The following is a 13,391-nucleotide window of genomic DNA, read 5'->3' as shown; positions in this document are numbered from 1 at the left end:
TGGGGACCAGAGAGGGGAAAGTGGAGGGGGGGTTAGTGAAATGAATGGTAGCAATCGACCAAAAAAAAAAAAAAATCACACCAACATAGAAACTTCTCGAAGAGCTTTCGGAAAGTTCCCAGAGCCTAAGTGCTAAGGTTCTTTGCTCCTCCCCCACTCCATAGCCAGGAGCTCCACCAACTGCTCTCTTGTTCCTCGAGACCACCTAGGCGCCAAACTCACTATTTCTTGTGAGGATTCTCAACAAGGTACCCTGGAGGTGTAAATGTAGCAAACTGCGGGGTTTCCCCCGCCCTCCCCCCACCCCGCACAGAATAGGTCTTTTTTAAAGTTCGGAGAGTCGGCACTCCCAACTCCTAGACAGCACGTTCACTCTTTTAGCTGCAGGCTTAGGTTTTGGAGAGCGACCTAGGGACCGGAGCTGAAAAGTGCAAAGGGAGCCACGGGGGGGGGGGTAGCAGGGAGGGGAAGGGCGGGAAGCCCCGGAAGCCTGCCTTGGTCCAGGATCCTGTCCCAACCCGGAACTACAGCTTCGAAGGGGGCTGAGAATTGAGGAGTTGGAAGACCTGAGGGGCTAGGTGACCCTGTACTAAGCCGCCACTCGTGGTCTCGGATCTCCCCTCCCAGTGCGTGCAGGAGGGGGCGGGAAGAGACTGAGTCCAGTCCCGCCCCGCCCCGCCTGGCGCTCTGTACTCGCGGGGGAGGGCCGCCTCGCCCAGAAGGCTCCCGGGTGATTGGCGACTCCAGGAGGAGACGCAAGGAAAAGTCGAATAAGAGGGCGCGACGTCAGACTCGAGATTTGGGGAAGGGTGAAGGAGGGGGTGGAAGGGCGGGGACGGACACACAGACACTGACGCGGACACACACCCCCCGCACAGCGTCCTAAGTGTCTTCAACTTTAAGTCGCCTTAGCTCAGGGTGCAGTGACCCGGGAAGAGTGGGAGAGAGAACGAGGGAGTAAAGAGATTTAAAAGAGAAGAGTCAGACTAGGAAAAAGTGAAGAGAGCAGAGAGGTGAGCAAAAGCAACCGTGAGAAAGAGAAAGAGCAAAAAGAACCGCAGTTTCCCAGCGTCCTGGACTGCGAAGGAGCCTCGGGAGCGGAAGCGGCCAGGGGTGGGGTGAGGGGGGGACGCAGCGAGGGGAGGGGAGGGGAGAGGACAGGACAGGAGGAGAGTGTAAACTAGAGGAGGGCGAAGGAAGCGAGGCGCGACACAGCTCCCGGAGAGGAGGGCAGAACTGAGAGCCTAGCGCAGAGCGGCTTGCCCGGCCTAGAGGAGGGAGTGCTGCGCAGAGAGGAGGGGCTTGAGGCCCCGTAGAAATGTCAATCAGAGCCCGGAGCCCAGGGAATCTCGGCCAATCTGTTCGGACCTGACCTGACTCCTCGCTGCCGCCGCCGCCGCCCGCCGCGGAGCAGATCAATAGGCGAACGCGGAGCGCGACGCAGCGCGGCCCGGGCTCGGCCCAGCCCCCGATGCGCTCCGGAGCCGGGGTCTGGAGCTGAGCACGGCGGCTCGGGGGGCCGGGCCCCCAGTCCGTAGGTGCGCCGCGGGCCACCATGTCCTTCCCCCAGCTCGGATACCAGTACATCCGCCCGCTCTACCCACCCGAACGCCCGGGAGCCGCGGGCGGCGGCGGCGGAGGCGGCAGTAGCGCTGGGGGCCGGAGCGGTCCCGGCGCCGGAGCCTCCGAGTTGGCCGCCTCGGGGTCCCTATCCAATGTGCTTTCATCCGTGTACGGGGCACCCTACGCCGCCGCCGCAGCTGCCGCCGCCGCCGCTCAGGGTTACGGCGCCTTCCTGCCCTACGCCACGGAGCTGCCCATCTTCCCACAGCTGGTAAGAGCCAGAGAAACCCGGGAGAGAGGGGTTGGAGTTGGGGTGTGGGGCAAGGTGAGCGTGCAGAAGAAAGCCGGGGTCCCGGCGGGAGGATAAAGGTGGGGACGGGCAGGAGCTCACTCGCGCTCCCGCGCGCGTGTCCCCTTCCTTTTCCATGTGCGTACAGGGCGCTCAGTATGAGCTGAAGGACAGCCCTGGCGTCCAGCATCCGGCCACGGCCGCCGCGTTCCCGCACCCGCATCCCGCCTTCTACCCCTATGGCCAGTACCAGTTCGGGGACCCGTCCCGTCCCAAGAACGCCACCCGGGAAAGCACTAGCACGCTCAAGGCCTGGCTCAACGAGCACCGCAAGAACCCGTACCCCACCAAGGGCGAGAAGATCATGCTGGCCATCATCACCAAGATGACCCTCACCCAGGTGTCCACCTGGTTCGCCAATGCGCGCCGGCGCCTCAAGAAGGAGAACAAGATGACGTGGGCTCCCCGTAGTCGCACGGACGAGGAGGGCAATGCTTATGGGAGCGAGCGGGAGGAGGAGGACGAAGAGGAAGATGAGGAAGAGGGCAAACGCGAGCTGGAGATGGAGGAGGAGGAGCTCGCAGGAGAGGAGGAGGACACGGGGGGCGAGGGCCTGGCCGACGACGACGAGGATGAGGAGATCGATTTGGAAAACTTAGACAGCGCGGCAGCCGGGTCGGAGCTGACCCTGGCTGGGGCGGCGCACAGGAACGGCGACTTCGGCCTGGGACCCATTTCGGACTGCAAAACTAGCGACTCGGACGACAGCTCCGAAGGCTTGGAGGAGCGACCACTGTCGGTCCTGAGCCTGGCTCCACCGCCACCGCCAGTGGCCAGGGCTCCTGCATCTCCACCTTCTCCACCCTCCAGCCTGGATCCCTGCGCTCCGGCCCCGGCGCCCTCCTCCGCCCTCCAGAAGCCCAAGATCTGGTCACTGGCCGAGACGGCCACCAGCCCGGACAACCCACGTCGCTCGCCTCCCGGAGCCGGAGGTTCTCCTCCCGGCGCAGCCGTTGCGCCCCCGACGCTGCAGCTCTCGCCCGCGGCCGCCGCAGCGGCTGCAGCAGCACACAGACTCGTATCGGCGCCGCTTGGCAAATTCCCCGCTTGGACCAACAGGCCTTTCCCAGGGCCGCCGGCCGGTCCGAGGCCGCACCCTCTGTCCATGCTGGGCTCGGCCCCACAGCACCTGCTGGGACTTCCCGGAGCCACGGGTCACCCCGCTGCGGCCGCTGCCGCCTATGCTCGGCCTGCCGAGCCGGAGAGTGGAACAGGTGACAAGAAAAATGTTGGGGCACAGTGGGAGGGTCTTGGTGGGGCTCTTGCCTAGACCTAAGGGAAAGAACGGGGCTCTGGGGGTGTGTGGGATACACGGTGTTTTCCTCTTTGCTCCTATTCGGGTGCAGCTGCCCTGGAGGCCTGGAGCCTGCGTTCTAAAGGCCTCCTTTTTCTTCCCTCTGTTTCCTACAGATCGCTGTAGTGCCTTGGAAGTGGAGAAAAAGTTACTCAAGACAGCTTTCCAGCCGGTGCCAAGGCGGTAAGAGACTCCGAATTTGGGAAGCAGTGGGAGAGCCTTCGGGAGGGATAAGAAAAACACAGAGCCAGTGGCGGGAGCCCTTTGCCCCATGGGAAGGTAGCAAAGTGGCTGGCAAACTATTTCTAAAGGACCCCCCTCCACCCCCAAAAAAAATCCACTCCTCTGTCACTTCTTGTGGACCCATAGACCCGTTCTCCGCTGGAGCACTTCAAGCCTGTGGTACAGAGCTAGGGGAAGTCTGGCCCTTACAAGAGGCCTGTGGCGCAGAAGGCCTCTGCGTGATGTTCACTTCCTTCCAAGCCCGGTCTTGACTTCTGATCTCTTTAGCTCAGCTTATAGTTAATACCCGCACAGCTAAACATCGGCTTTATAGGGGATCCCCTACCTAAGCGGTCTCCCCGACTTTAAATCTCACCGTCTCTGCTTCCATTCTCTTCCAGGCCCCAGAACCACCTGGACGCTGCTCTGGTCTTATCAGCTCTCTCCTCGTCTTAACTTTTCAACCATTTTTAAAATCGTTGTACTAATTGTAAAAAACAAAATCGCTCTGTATAGTGACGAGTTGCAAGCATGTCTGTGTATGATTACCTTAAAAGAAACACTAAACAACCACAGAAAAGGAAGAAAGGATGAAATAAAGCCAGTCCCCCCTCAGTTCTCCCCCAAGTCGCTTCAGTATCACCCCACATTTAGACTGTGAGGTTCCTTCGTTGTGTTGATTTTGGGGGGTGAGTGGGGTTACGGAGAGAACAAGCCTGTCTGACTTTTTTTTTTGTATATACGGGAAAATGTACATACGTGTGAACCAAAATTGTACAAGAAAGTATCTATTTTTTGGCTAAATAAATGAGCTGTTGCCACTTTTGACTATAACCCACAGGTCTGCCACGTGGACTGATTTGTTTGATGGTTCTTTGGTGTTTTTGTCCCCCCCCCCCAACCCCCGCCGTTGTTTAAAGATTCTACAGAAAAAGACCCAGGTCTGAGGATAGCAGAATGGCAGACATCATTGTCCGGGCATAGGTAGCCAGGCTTAGAAGCCTCTCCAAGTAGGGGCGATGAGAGTCGCTGGGCAACTGAGAGGAAGGGCAAAGACTAAGGAGAAAATGGGGTTGGTTCCTTACTAGGAGCTGGAAAACTGGGCTCTGTCCACGGGTCCACAGGAGTAACCATGGAGCCTTGGGGCCTTCTCTGATGACTTAGCAGAAAGACTTAGGGAAGCTTCCAGGAGCTCAGGCGTGGGTTGGAAGGCTCTCCCTCCCTGCTCCATTCTGACTGCGCACGAGTGAAGTTGCTCAGCCCTGGGGTATAGGGGCTGTCTTTGCACGCTCAACGCCTAGGCCTTTCTCACCGTAGTTCCCTGGCCAACAGCCCCTTCTAGGTGCAAAGGGCGTGGGGGAATCTGCGTGAGAAGCCGGGGTGTTCACGTTTCCCGCTTGGTGGCCTGTGACCGCGCTGGTGTTGGGAATCCAAGGCCGAAGCCAGGCGGCGGCGTTTGCTCCCTAGGTGCTTAGGAGTGCCAGGGAAGGGGCTGCTTTTAGAAATCACGCGTGGGTTCGGGGTCCAGCCCAGGAATCTTTGGAGCTGGGATTGTGTCCGGAGTCCGGTGGGCCGGGGGACGGGTAAAAGAGGGACGAAGGTAGATGGGGGTGGGGGGTGGGGGGGGACGCCACAGTGGGGAAACCTGGGGCTTGAGCTCCCTCTACAGGACGAAGGGGGCGGTCGGCGCCAGGCCCTCCTGGCCTCTGCAGCCTTCCTGGTCCCTTGCCTGCCTGGACACTGCTTGCCCAACTTTGATTCTAAGAAATGGAGAATCACATTCAGGGTAGTGACGCCTTGGGGTTCGAAGTGGGGGAGCCTTTGAGGCCCTCTGTCTTGCCCTTTGGATTTGTGGGATAGCCATACACTGTGCATCGGAGCTGCAGAGCAGGGCTCTTGTGAGCAAGGTCTTGCACACTGTTGGAAGGTAGAAAGAGCTAGTGCTTAGAGCCTGGATCAGCTTCCAGTCCGGATCCGGATCTGGCACAGTCCTTGTGGATCTGCATGCGAGGGCTGCCTGAGTTTACCGGTCCATGAGGTGAGGACACAGCTGCCAGAGCCACGGGCGACCTGGGACTCTCTCCTACGAAGATGGGTGCCCAGATAAAGAATCAAGTCCCCAGAACAGATGGAGACCACTAGCACAGACAAGGACAGCGACAGCAGTGGGGGGGGGGCGCAAGGGGGGGGAGAAGGAAAGGCCTGAGATATTGGTGCAAACACTTCCTCTCTGTGTTTGCGAAGGTGTTTCAGGGGTTCAAGGTCTTTCACAGTTGAGGCATTGACGCTCCATCTTCTTAGGTCACGCATGTGAAGTCAGTACCACAGAACAAGGGTCAAGGCTCTGGTTAGCACCATGAGTATCTGTACAAGGGGATCTTAGTTCCTACCTCCTGGGCTTAGCCCTGACCCACACTGACTATCCATTTACTTCTCGGGAAGCCAAGGGCAGAGAATTCACTTCCTTGGAGTTCTTTTTCACCAGCCTCCTGCTTCACAAGGTGAGGATGAAAGAGGGGGTCTGTCCGTGCTCTTTCTTAAGTAGGGGTGTCCAGCCATTTGCAGAGGCTTAAACTAAATAGCCTCAGTTCCCAGGGGGTACCTACCGCTCCCCTTCTCATTCCCAGAAGAATGAGACCCTTCCTTTAGGTGGCTCAAGAGACCCTGAAACCAGCTTTACCAAGGAAAACAGGAAACTACCGGGGGGGGGGGGAGGGGGAATGATGTTGGTAGCCACAGCAGAAGTCCTCTGGGAAAGCTGTCCCCAGAGAGAGGGACTTCATCAGTGGGAGAGAGACAGGTGGACATAGGGTCTCTCTCCAGGGAAGCTTCTGGAACTACCCAGCCTGTCTATCTTGAAAGTACAGCAAAAGGAGGAGGCATGGGGGGGGGAGCCAGCCCCACCCTGGGCATAGCTCATACAGTGTGTGCTTCAGATGCCACTGTTCCCAAGTTGATCTCAGAATACCAACTCAACCAAGGCAAAACAGAATCTCCCAGGTTCCCCACAAAAGAGGAAAGGGTCCCAAGAACTCCCTCCATCCCTTAATATTGATTTCTAAAATTGAGAAGGAAAGCTGGAAGACTTGGTGGCAGACATAAGAAGTAGCATACGGCTTGTCCCTGCCGCTGCTCCAATCAGGAGTGAACTATGTCAGCTTGGGACTAGGAAGTACCTCTGCTGTCCGGGCTGGTTACTCAGAGACCTCCAAAGTATGTGTGGAACCCACTGGCTTGGAGACACTGTTTTCCCCAATATCTTCACAGAACTGGGAGGGGATAGTGACTGCCAAGGCCAAAGAGCCCAAAGAGAATAAAGTTACCCTCCAGGTGACTGTCCACCAGCACATTAATATTTTCTAACTAAATTGTCTTCTGGGAGTACGGGGGACTTCAGGCAGGAAGAAATTCAATTCAATCCCAAGGTGACAGGAAGGACCAAGGGTTAGTGCATGAAACACCACCACTCACTTGCTTCATGCCAGGAGTGAAGAGGGGACAAATCCCACCTCCTAGATAGTATTCTCTGGGCACACAGAGGACAGGGAGGCCCAAAGGCACACCAGTCACTGGCCTGTCTGTTTGGGGGAAAGGTAGCCAGAGAGACCAATGCCTGGGTAAGAACTGTGTGTTAGATATCTTCTGGTTTGAGTTTATTGGGAGGTTTTGGGACCGGGTCCTTTTCCAGAAATATCGTCTCCTTCCTAGAATTCTTGGTTGCGTGTGCCTCCGTGGAGCAAAAATGGGCAACTACAAGCCTGTAAAACCTGTCTGTGTCTGTGTTTGAAGCTAACTCTAACTTGAGTGAGGACAAGTCTCATACTTCTTAGGCCTCACTTTGAGCATCCAGGAAAGGTGGATTTGCCAGACTTAGCCATGCTTTCTTGAAAATCCATCAATGGTTAGGACTGGGTCTAAAAAAAGAAGAACGAGCCCAAAGATAATTATGGGGTAAGGAGACCCCATATACCACCAGCTTTTCTTTCCTGATCTGAACTGGCCACTCTCATCTGATCCACCCATGTAGCTTAACCACATTTAAAAATGCCTACCTGTTGTGTGATTGTACCCAGGGACAGCCTCAGGACCCTTGGAAGGAAGGTGACGTCTCTGGACAACAAAAAGAAAGAAACAAATTCTAAAGTAGGGAGCAGTAGGGAAAGGTTTTAGGGCTAGTACCATAATCCCCAACTAAGCCATCTCGTCTCCTGGGATATTTGACAATGCCCTCGGAGGCATAAAGGAACGCAACCAGTGGAACAGAGCTGTCCCCTCGGCCACAGAGACCAGAATCACTGAGCAAGGCCTTTTTGGGACACAAGAAGAATGAGTCAGGTAAACCTGTGGCACTGCCTCCAGATGTTCCTCTGGACCGTGGTGAAGGCTGCTGGGTATTGGGTATGACTAAGAGGCCGGTAGTTAGCGATGAAGCTAAGGGACAATAGAGACAAGGTGACATCTCTCAGCAGTTAGCTTCTCCCAGAAGCCACAGTTTGTTGAAGGAAGTAGGAAAGCAGACTGCTAAGTGGGCCACCTTTGTCCTTTAAAGGCTTCTGGTGTTAGGAAGAAGGTGTAACCAACAGGAAACGAACTACATGAGCTTCGGATGAAACAAGAATGGGTCTTAGGGCCATGCTGGATGAAGTCTTTTTCAGCTAAGGTGGCAAAGAGGAGGCCCATCCAAGGAGGGCGTGGCTCTAAAACACTGGAAAACTGGAACTTTTCTTCAATAGATGCTGATGCCAGGAGACGGCGACAAGGAGACGGAGACAAGGTGGTCACAGCGCAAACCGTGTAGTTTGGGCCTAGAAATTACGGCCACTCTTCAGCCACCACGGTGATGTCTTCCAAGGACAAAACCAGATCCATGTAGTTATTGTGTTTAGTTACTCCTCCCCGCCCCAGCCCCTAGGAGGAGAGAGAGAGAGAGAGAGAGAGAGAGAGAGAGAGAGAGAGAGAGAGAACCCATGTATGTGGCTCACATCACGGAGCAGGACATAGACAAAGGTAGGGTCTACTCTGACTCGTGGCCTGTAGCCGAGCCTGCCCTGGCCTGGCCATGGAGGCTATGATGTCATGTCTTTTGTGCCTGTGACAGTCCTGCATTCTCTCACTACACTAGATTGCTAACAAGTGGGCCGCAGCCCTCCGGGGCCTTTAGCGTGCACTCATCTGGCAACTGTGCTGCCCCCAGACGCTCAGATTTATTTTGCCAAAGTTACAGGGCAATTATGGAAATGTGCCCTTTGAAGCCAGCCTGATTTCTCTTTATTTTCTTCTCCCTGACAGAGCAGAACAGAGCTTCTCCGCCTCTCTTTCTCTCTCTCTCCCCCCCTCCCTCTCTTCCTAAAAATTCTTACATAGTGGGAGCTTCTAGGGACAATCTTGGGGGGGGGGGTTCTAAGTAGCATCTAAATTGTGTGGCTATGAAATAGCATCAATTTAATTTTCATGCTGTGTTTTGTTTTTTAAGTGGGGTGCTCCTGGCCATGAAAAGACAAACTTATCAGGGAGAGCGAGAGGTAAATGCCCCTGCCTACCTTCTGGGCTCTGCCCATGTCTGCAGCCTTTACTTATAGGAAGGCCGATGACCATTGGGGCAGACTGGTCCCCTAAGCACCCTGTCCTAGCCCTGAAATCTAGGCTTTCCAAAGCATAGCCGAGGGCCTTTGTTCTTGGACCTGAGGAAGAAGACATCCCTACCTTTCTCTTGTAGATGCTGAAGCCAAGAGCAAGCAACAAGAAAAGTCGTCACAGATGCCAGCATACATCATACAGTTGGGGCTTAGGAATTACGGTTACTCCTCAGCTACCGCCAGGTCTACCAAGAACAAAAACTCATTCTCACTCAGTAGCCCCAGGTTTGGTGGCTTTGCAGAATTGTCAACAGGACACGGAATCTGGGGCCTCTGTGTGAAGTGACCCCTTGTGTTTCTGGCATTGGAGTGTTGAATTTAAAGTTAGATGGTATGGGTAGAATGGGCTCTGGTGAGATGCCTGTGAAGGGTCATGATGGGGGTCCATGTCTGGGTTTGCCTAGAGTCTGGGGCCTCCACCTCTACTTTAGAAAGTGACTTTGAAGTTTCTTTGTCCCTGTGGTCACGCGCTCCTTCCTCCCGGCCCTCATGCCTTCAGAAGATCTGCTCCTGATGTACACTGACCCCACCACTAAGAAACCTACCCACCCTTTCCCAACTACCTACAGCAGAGGCTGATCTTGAGCTCACTTGCCTGCCTTGCTTTCTTGTTCTGTTTGCATTTGCTGTTGACACAGGGCCTCAAAGTGTAGGCCAGGCTGGCCTCAAACTCAATATGTAGCTGAGGATGACCTTGAACGGCTGATTTTTTTTTTCTGCCATTACCTCCCAAGTGCTGGGACTACAGGCCACCTCTCTAGCCTCCCTGCACTGACTTTACAGACTAAAGTAATGTGGAATTGAGTGAGTTGGCAAGTAAGGACTTCTCAGGTAACATCCCCTTCAGGGATACACTCCCAGTGACCTCACCAACTCTCACCCAGCCTAGGCTTAAAGATTTATGAGCTCTAGTGGTACGGTCAGCTAGAAACCAAGCCTCCTTCAAAGGATCTTGGAAGGGATGTTGAAGATCCAAACTGTGGGCTCAGCAGATGAAGCCACTCATTGCCAAGTCTGACAACCTGAATGCAGTGCCCAGGGCCTCTCTAAATTATCCTCTGACCTCCACTCTTACTAATTACAATACACAATTCTATGAAGTTAATTTTCTTGTTGATTACAACAACTGCCTGATGTAATGGGTGTTATTGCCCTCATTTTGTAAATTGACAGATCCAGGTTCAGCCACTTGCACAACGTGGCCAATAAATGGAAAAGCCAAATCCAGACTCGGGGCATCTTGATTCCAGAATGGGATGCTGACACAGTTCTTTGCGTCTGGATTCAGAGCAGATGGCTCTGCGTCTGTGAATCCACGTTGTCCCATTCCTTCCCACTCCCTGGTATAGCTGATGTTCATGGGCCTAAGGATCTTGGTAAGACCCCAACTCCATACTTCTCGCCGAATCCCACCCACTTCTACAGTGAAGAATGGGACTCGAGGCCATTTGAGTGGCTGTGCCAGAGGGTAACCTTGAACTCTTGCCATGTTCTCTGTTTTGCCAGTAATTATGGGTCAGGATGTGGATCTCTGCCCAGTCCTTTAACCTTTTCTCATGCCCAGTCCATGTAGAAGGGGCTGCCAGCATAGGCACGCATCAAGGATTTCCCCTGAGAGCAGGAAAAAGCCCACCCTCCACAGTAGAAGACTCATCCTACCCCTAGATCTGCCATTTAGCAAGGGTCTCTGGACCATCAACAGTGTATGAAGCTCAGTTCACTCCCTACCCTCCTACGTCCGATCTGCCTTTGCATGGAGAGGTCTGGGTGAGTACCACACATGTATAGTAGTGAGGTCCCCGCCCCCTGCCCTCTAGAAGCTCCCCAACAAGACATGGGACCTCACCAGCATGGAGCTGAGCTGGAATTATCCCTGAGACTGGGAGCTCTCCAGGAATGCAGTGTAGGGCTGGGATGGAGGGAAAGTCAAAGGGAAATGAGGCAAGTCAGGGGAAGGGTCCTTGAACCAGCAGAACTAAACTCATCTGTGGGTGGTTGTGAACAACACTGGCCGGTCCCTTGTGCCCATCACCTACGCCCATGTGCCCTTCCAGATGTCTCCCAGCAACGGGACAAACACTGGAAGCCTAAGTGCCTACCAGTGGTTTCTTACCATATCAAAGCGAACATCACATCTGCATGAGAGTCAGATATGTCTTCTGGAAGAGGAGGAAAAGGCAGGAGGGGAAAGGGGGAAGAGGGCTGCCGTTTAAGATGCTAGGATCCCTAGAAGGATCCTTAATGGCAGGATCCCTAGAAGGCGAAGATCATCTCCTTTGTGCCTTTTAATTTATTCATTCATTTATTCAACAATAGTTACCAAAGAAGAACACAGTGAACAAATCCTGGCCTCCTGCAACTTTCTGTCAACTAAAAATAAACAATTTCTTTTTTTAAAAAAAATATATCATAACACATGCTGGGTTTTCTGGGCTATGAAATAGGCCAGGTGCTCTCTACCCATGTACATCCTAGGGACCTGGCCAAGATGGTGGTTGGGTAGATGGTGGGACATGGGGGGTAATACATTCTCCCGCATCTGTACCAAGGAGACCTGCCCACAGTGAGATCCGGTAGCCCAGTGCCACTCAGGATAGCAGCCACCAAACACCCTGGCTGTTGAGCACCTCAGTGTGGCATGTGAGAGCTGGTCTTGCTTCCTTGATTGTATGAAGGGGTTACCTAGGAGACAGAGGAGATTAACTAAGTGGAGAACACCCAAATGGTCGCCAGCACCAGCCTATGGGCTGGAAGAGACGGGGAGGGTCCCGCTACTTCCTGGCTACCATTACAGGACCTGTTCTCCGCTGTGCCACGCTCTTCTGCCATCAAGGGCCAGAACCTCTGAAACCATGAGCCCAAAGAAAATTTCCCTCCTTCAAGTGGTTTTGCTCAGGTGTGTTGTCACAGTGAGGAGAAACTAACACAGGGCTGGTCCCAAAGGGAGGTAGCATTAAATGTGGTGCACTCTAGAAGCCAAAGACTTAGAAATGAAAAGGCAGAATATAAAGTAACACAAAACTTTCCCAGGTTTACATATCAATGTTTTGAATATATCAGATTAAATAAGAAATATAGAATTTAATTTTATCTCCTTATATTTTTTAAAGATAGTAAGAGAGGTTTTTTGTTTGTTTGTTTTTGGCTTTGAGCATCCATGTTTCACTTTGTATTTCCAGTAGGCAGTTGGGCCCCTGGGCCATTGAAAAGCCAGGAATCCATGCCCAACATCACTGCTCTGCGCCAAAGGCCCTGGAGAGTGTCAGTCTAGCCATGCTGAGCCTCAGGGTCTTCCTGTGTTATACCTGCTTGCCTCTGTTCCTGGACCTCACTGAGCAGAGATGTCCTGTCAAAGCACATGCATCCGGATGTTCATCTAGTCTTCAAATGGTCCCACAAGGTAGGTATTACAGTTCTTATCATGACTTTTTAAAATGGAGAAACTGAAGCTCAAGGAGGCAATTCTACTAAACCACATTCCCAGAAAGTGACGAAGACAAGATTTAAACCAGACAGGTTGAACCAGAGCCACTGTTACAAAATCACTGCTCTGCAAGGATATAGTAACAGTGCTTGCTCCATAGAGGTCACTGTGCTGTGGGAGTACACATCACACACACACATTCACTTACTTACCCTCACACATATACACACGCACTCTCTCACACACTCACAGACACACACACACATTCACATACTCATACACACTCACATTCACACACTCACATTCACACACTCACACACACATTCACACATACACACTCACACACACTTAACCCTCACATATACACAACTCTCTCACACACTCATAGACACACACTCACACACTCTTACACATTCACATTTACATACACACATTTACACTCACACTCTCACAAACACATATACATACTCACACACACTTACACACCTTCAAACATATACTCACACACACTCACAGATACACATTCACGCACATGCTCACACACTCTCTCACACTCACACACATTCACACTCACACACTTTCACACACACACACACACACACACACACACACACACACACACACACACACACACACACACACACACACACACACACACACACACACACACACACACACACACACACACACACACACACATACACATACACTTTCAAATATATACTCACACACACATGCTCACACACTCTCTCTCACACACACACACATTCATACACATACACACACACACACACACACACACTCTCTTGAAACAACCAGGTTATGGTGGCTCGTGGTGTAGTCTACCTCACATGATGGTAGAAGAGACCATCGAAGCTCCTCCCTCATGAGCAGGATGTGAGA

At 53.2% G+C, this 13,391-nt stretch overlaps 1 protein-coding gene across 2 annotated transcripts; it reads left to right on the top strand.

Annotated features, from left to right (window-relative positions):
* Positions 1 to 1,150: 1,150 nt before the first annotated feature.
* Irx3 (iroquois homeobox 3) lies at positions 1,151 to 4,262 on the top strand. Of its 2 annotated transcripts, none has more exons than XM_021220329.1 (4): positions 1,151 to 1,834; positions 2,001 to 3,126; positions 3,323 to 3,389; positions 3,830 to 4,262. In XM_021220329.1, exons 1-4 carry the CDS (start codon positions 1,556 to 1,558, stop codon positions 3,882 to 3,884), a joined length of 1,527 nt encoding a protein of 508 aa, XP_021075988.1. In that variant the 5' UTR covers positions 1,151 to 1,555; the 3' UTR covers positions 3,885 to 4,262. The 2 variants fall into 2 exon arrangements, with proteins under 2 accessions (XP_021075988.1, XP_021075987.1); XM_021220328.2 differs by having other exon boundaries at positions 1,170 to 1,834; positions 2,001 to 3,140; positions 3,830 to 4,260.
* Positions 4,263 to 13,391: the final 9,129 nt, after the last annotated feature.

This window comes from Mus pahari, chromosome 20 (genome assembly GCF_900095145.1).
Source record: "Mus pahari chromosome 20, PAHARI_EIJ_v1.1, whole genome shotgun sequence".
Taxonomy (NCBI): Eukaryota; Metazoa; Chordata; class Mammalia; order Rodentia; family Muridae; genus Mus; species Mus pahari.
The sequence above is the reverse complement of the archived record's forward strand: the minus strand, read 5'-3'. Positions and strand labels throughout refer to the sequence as shown.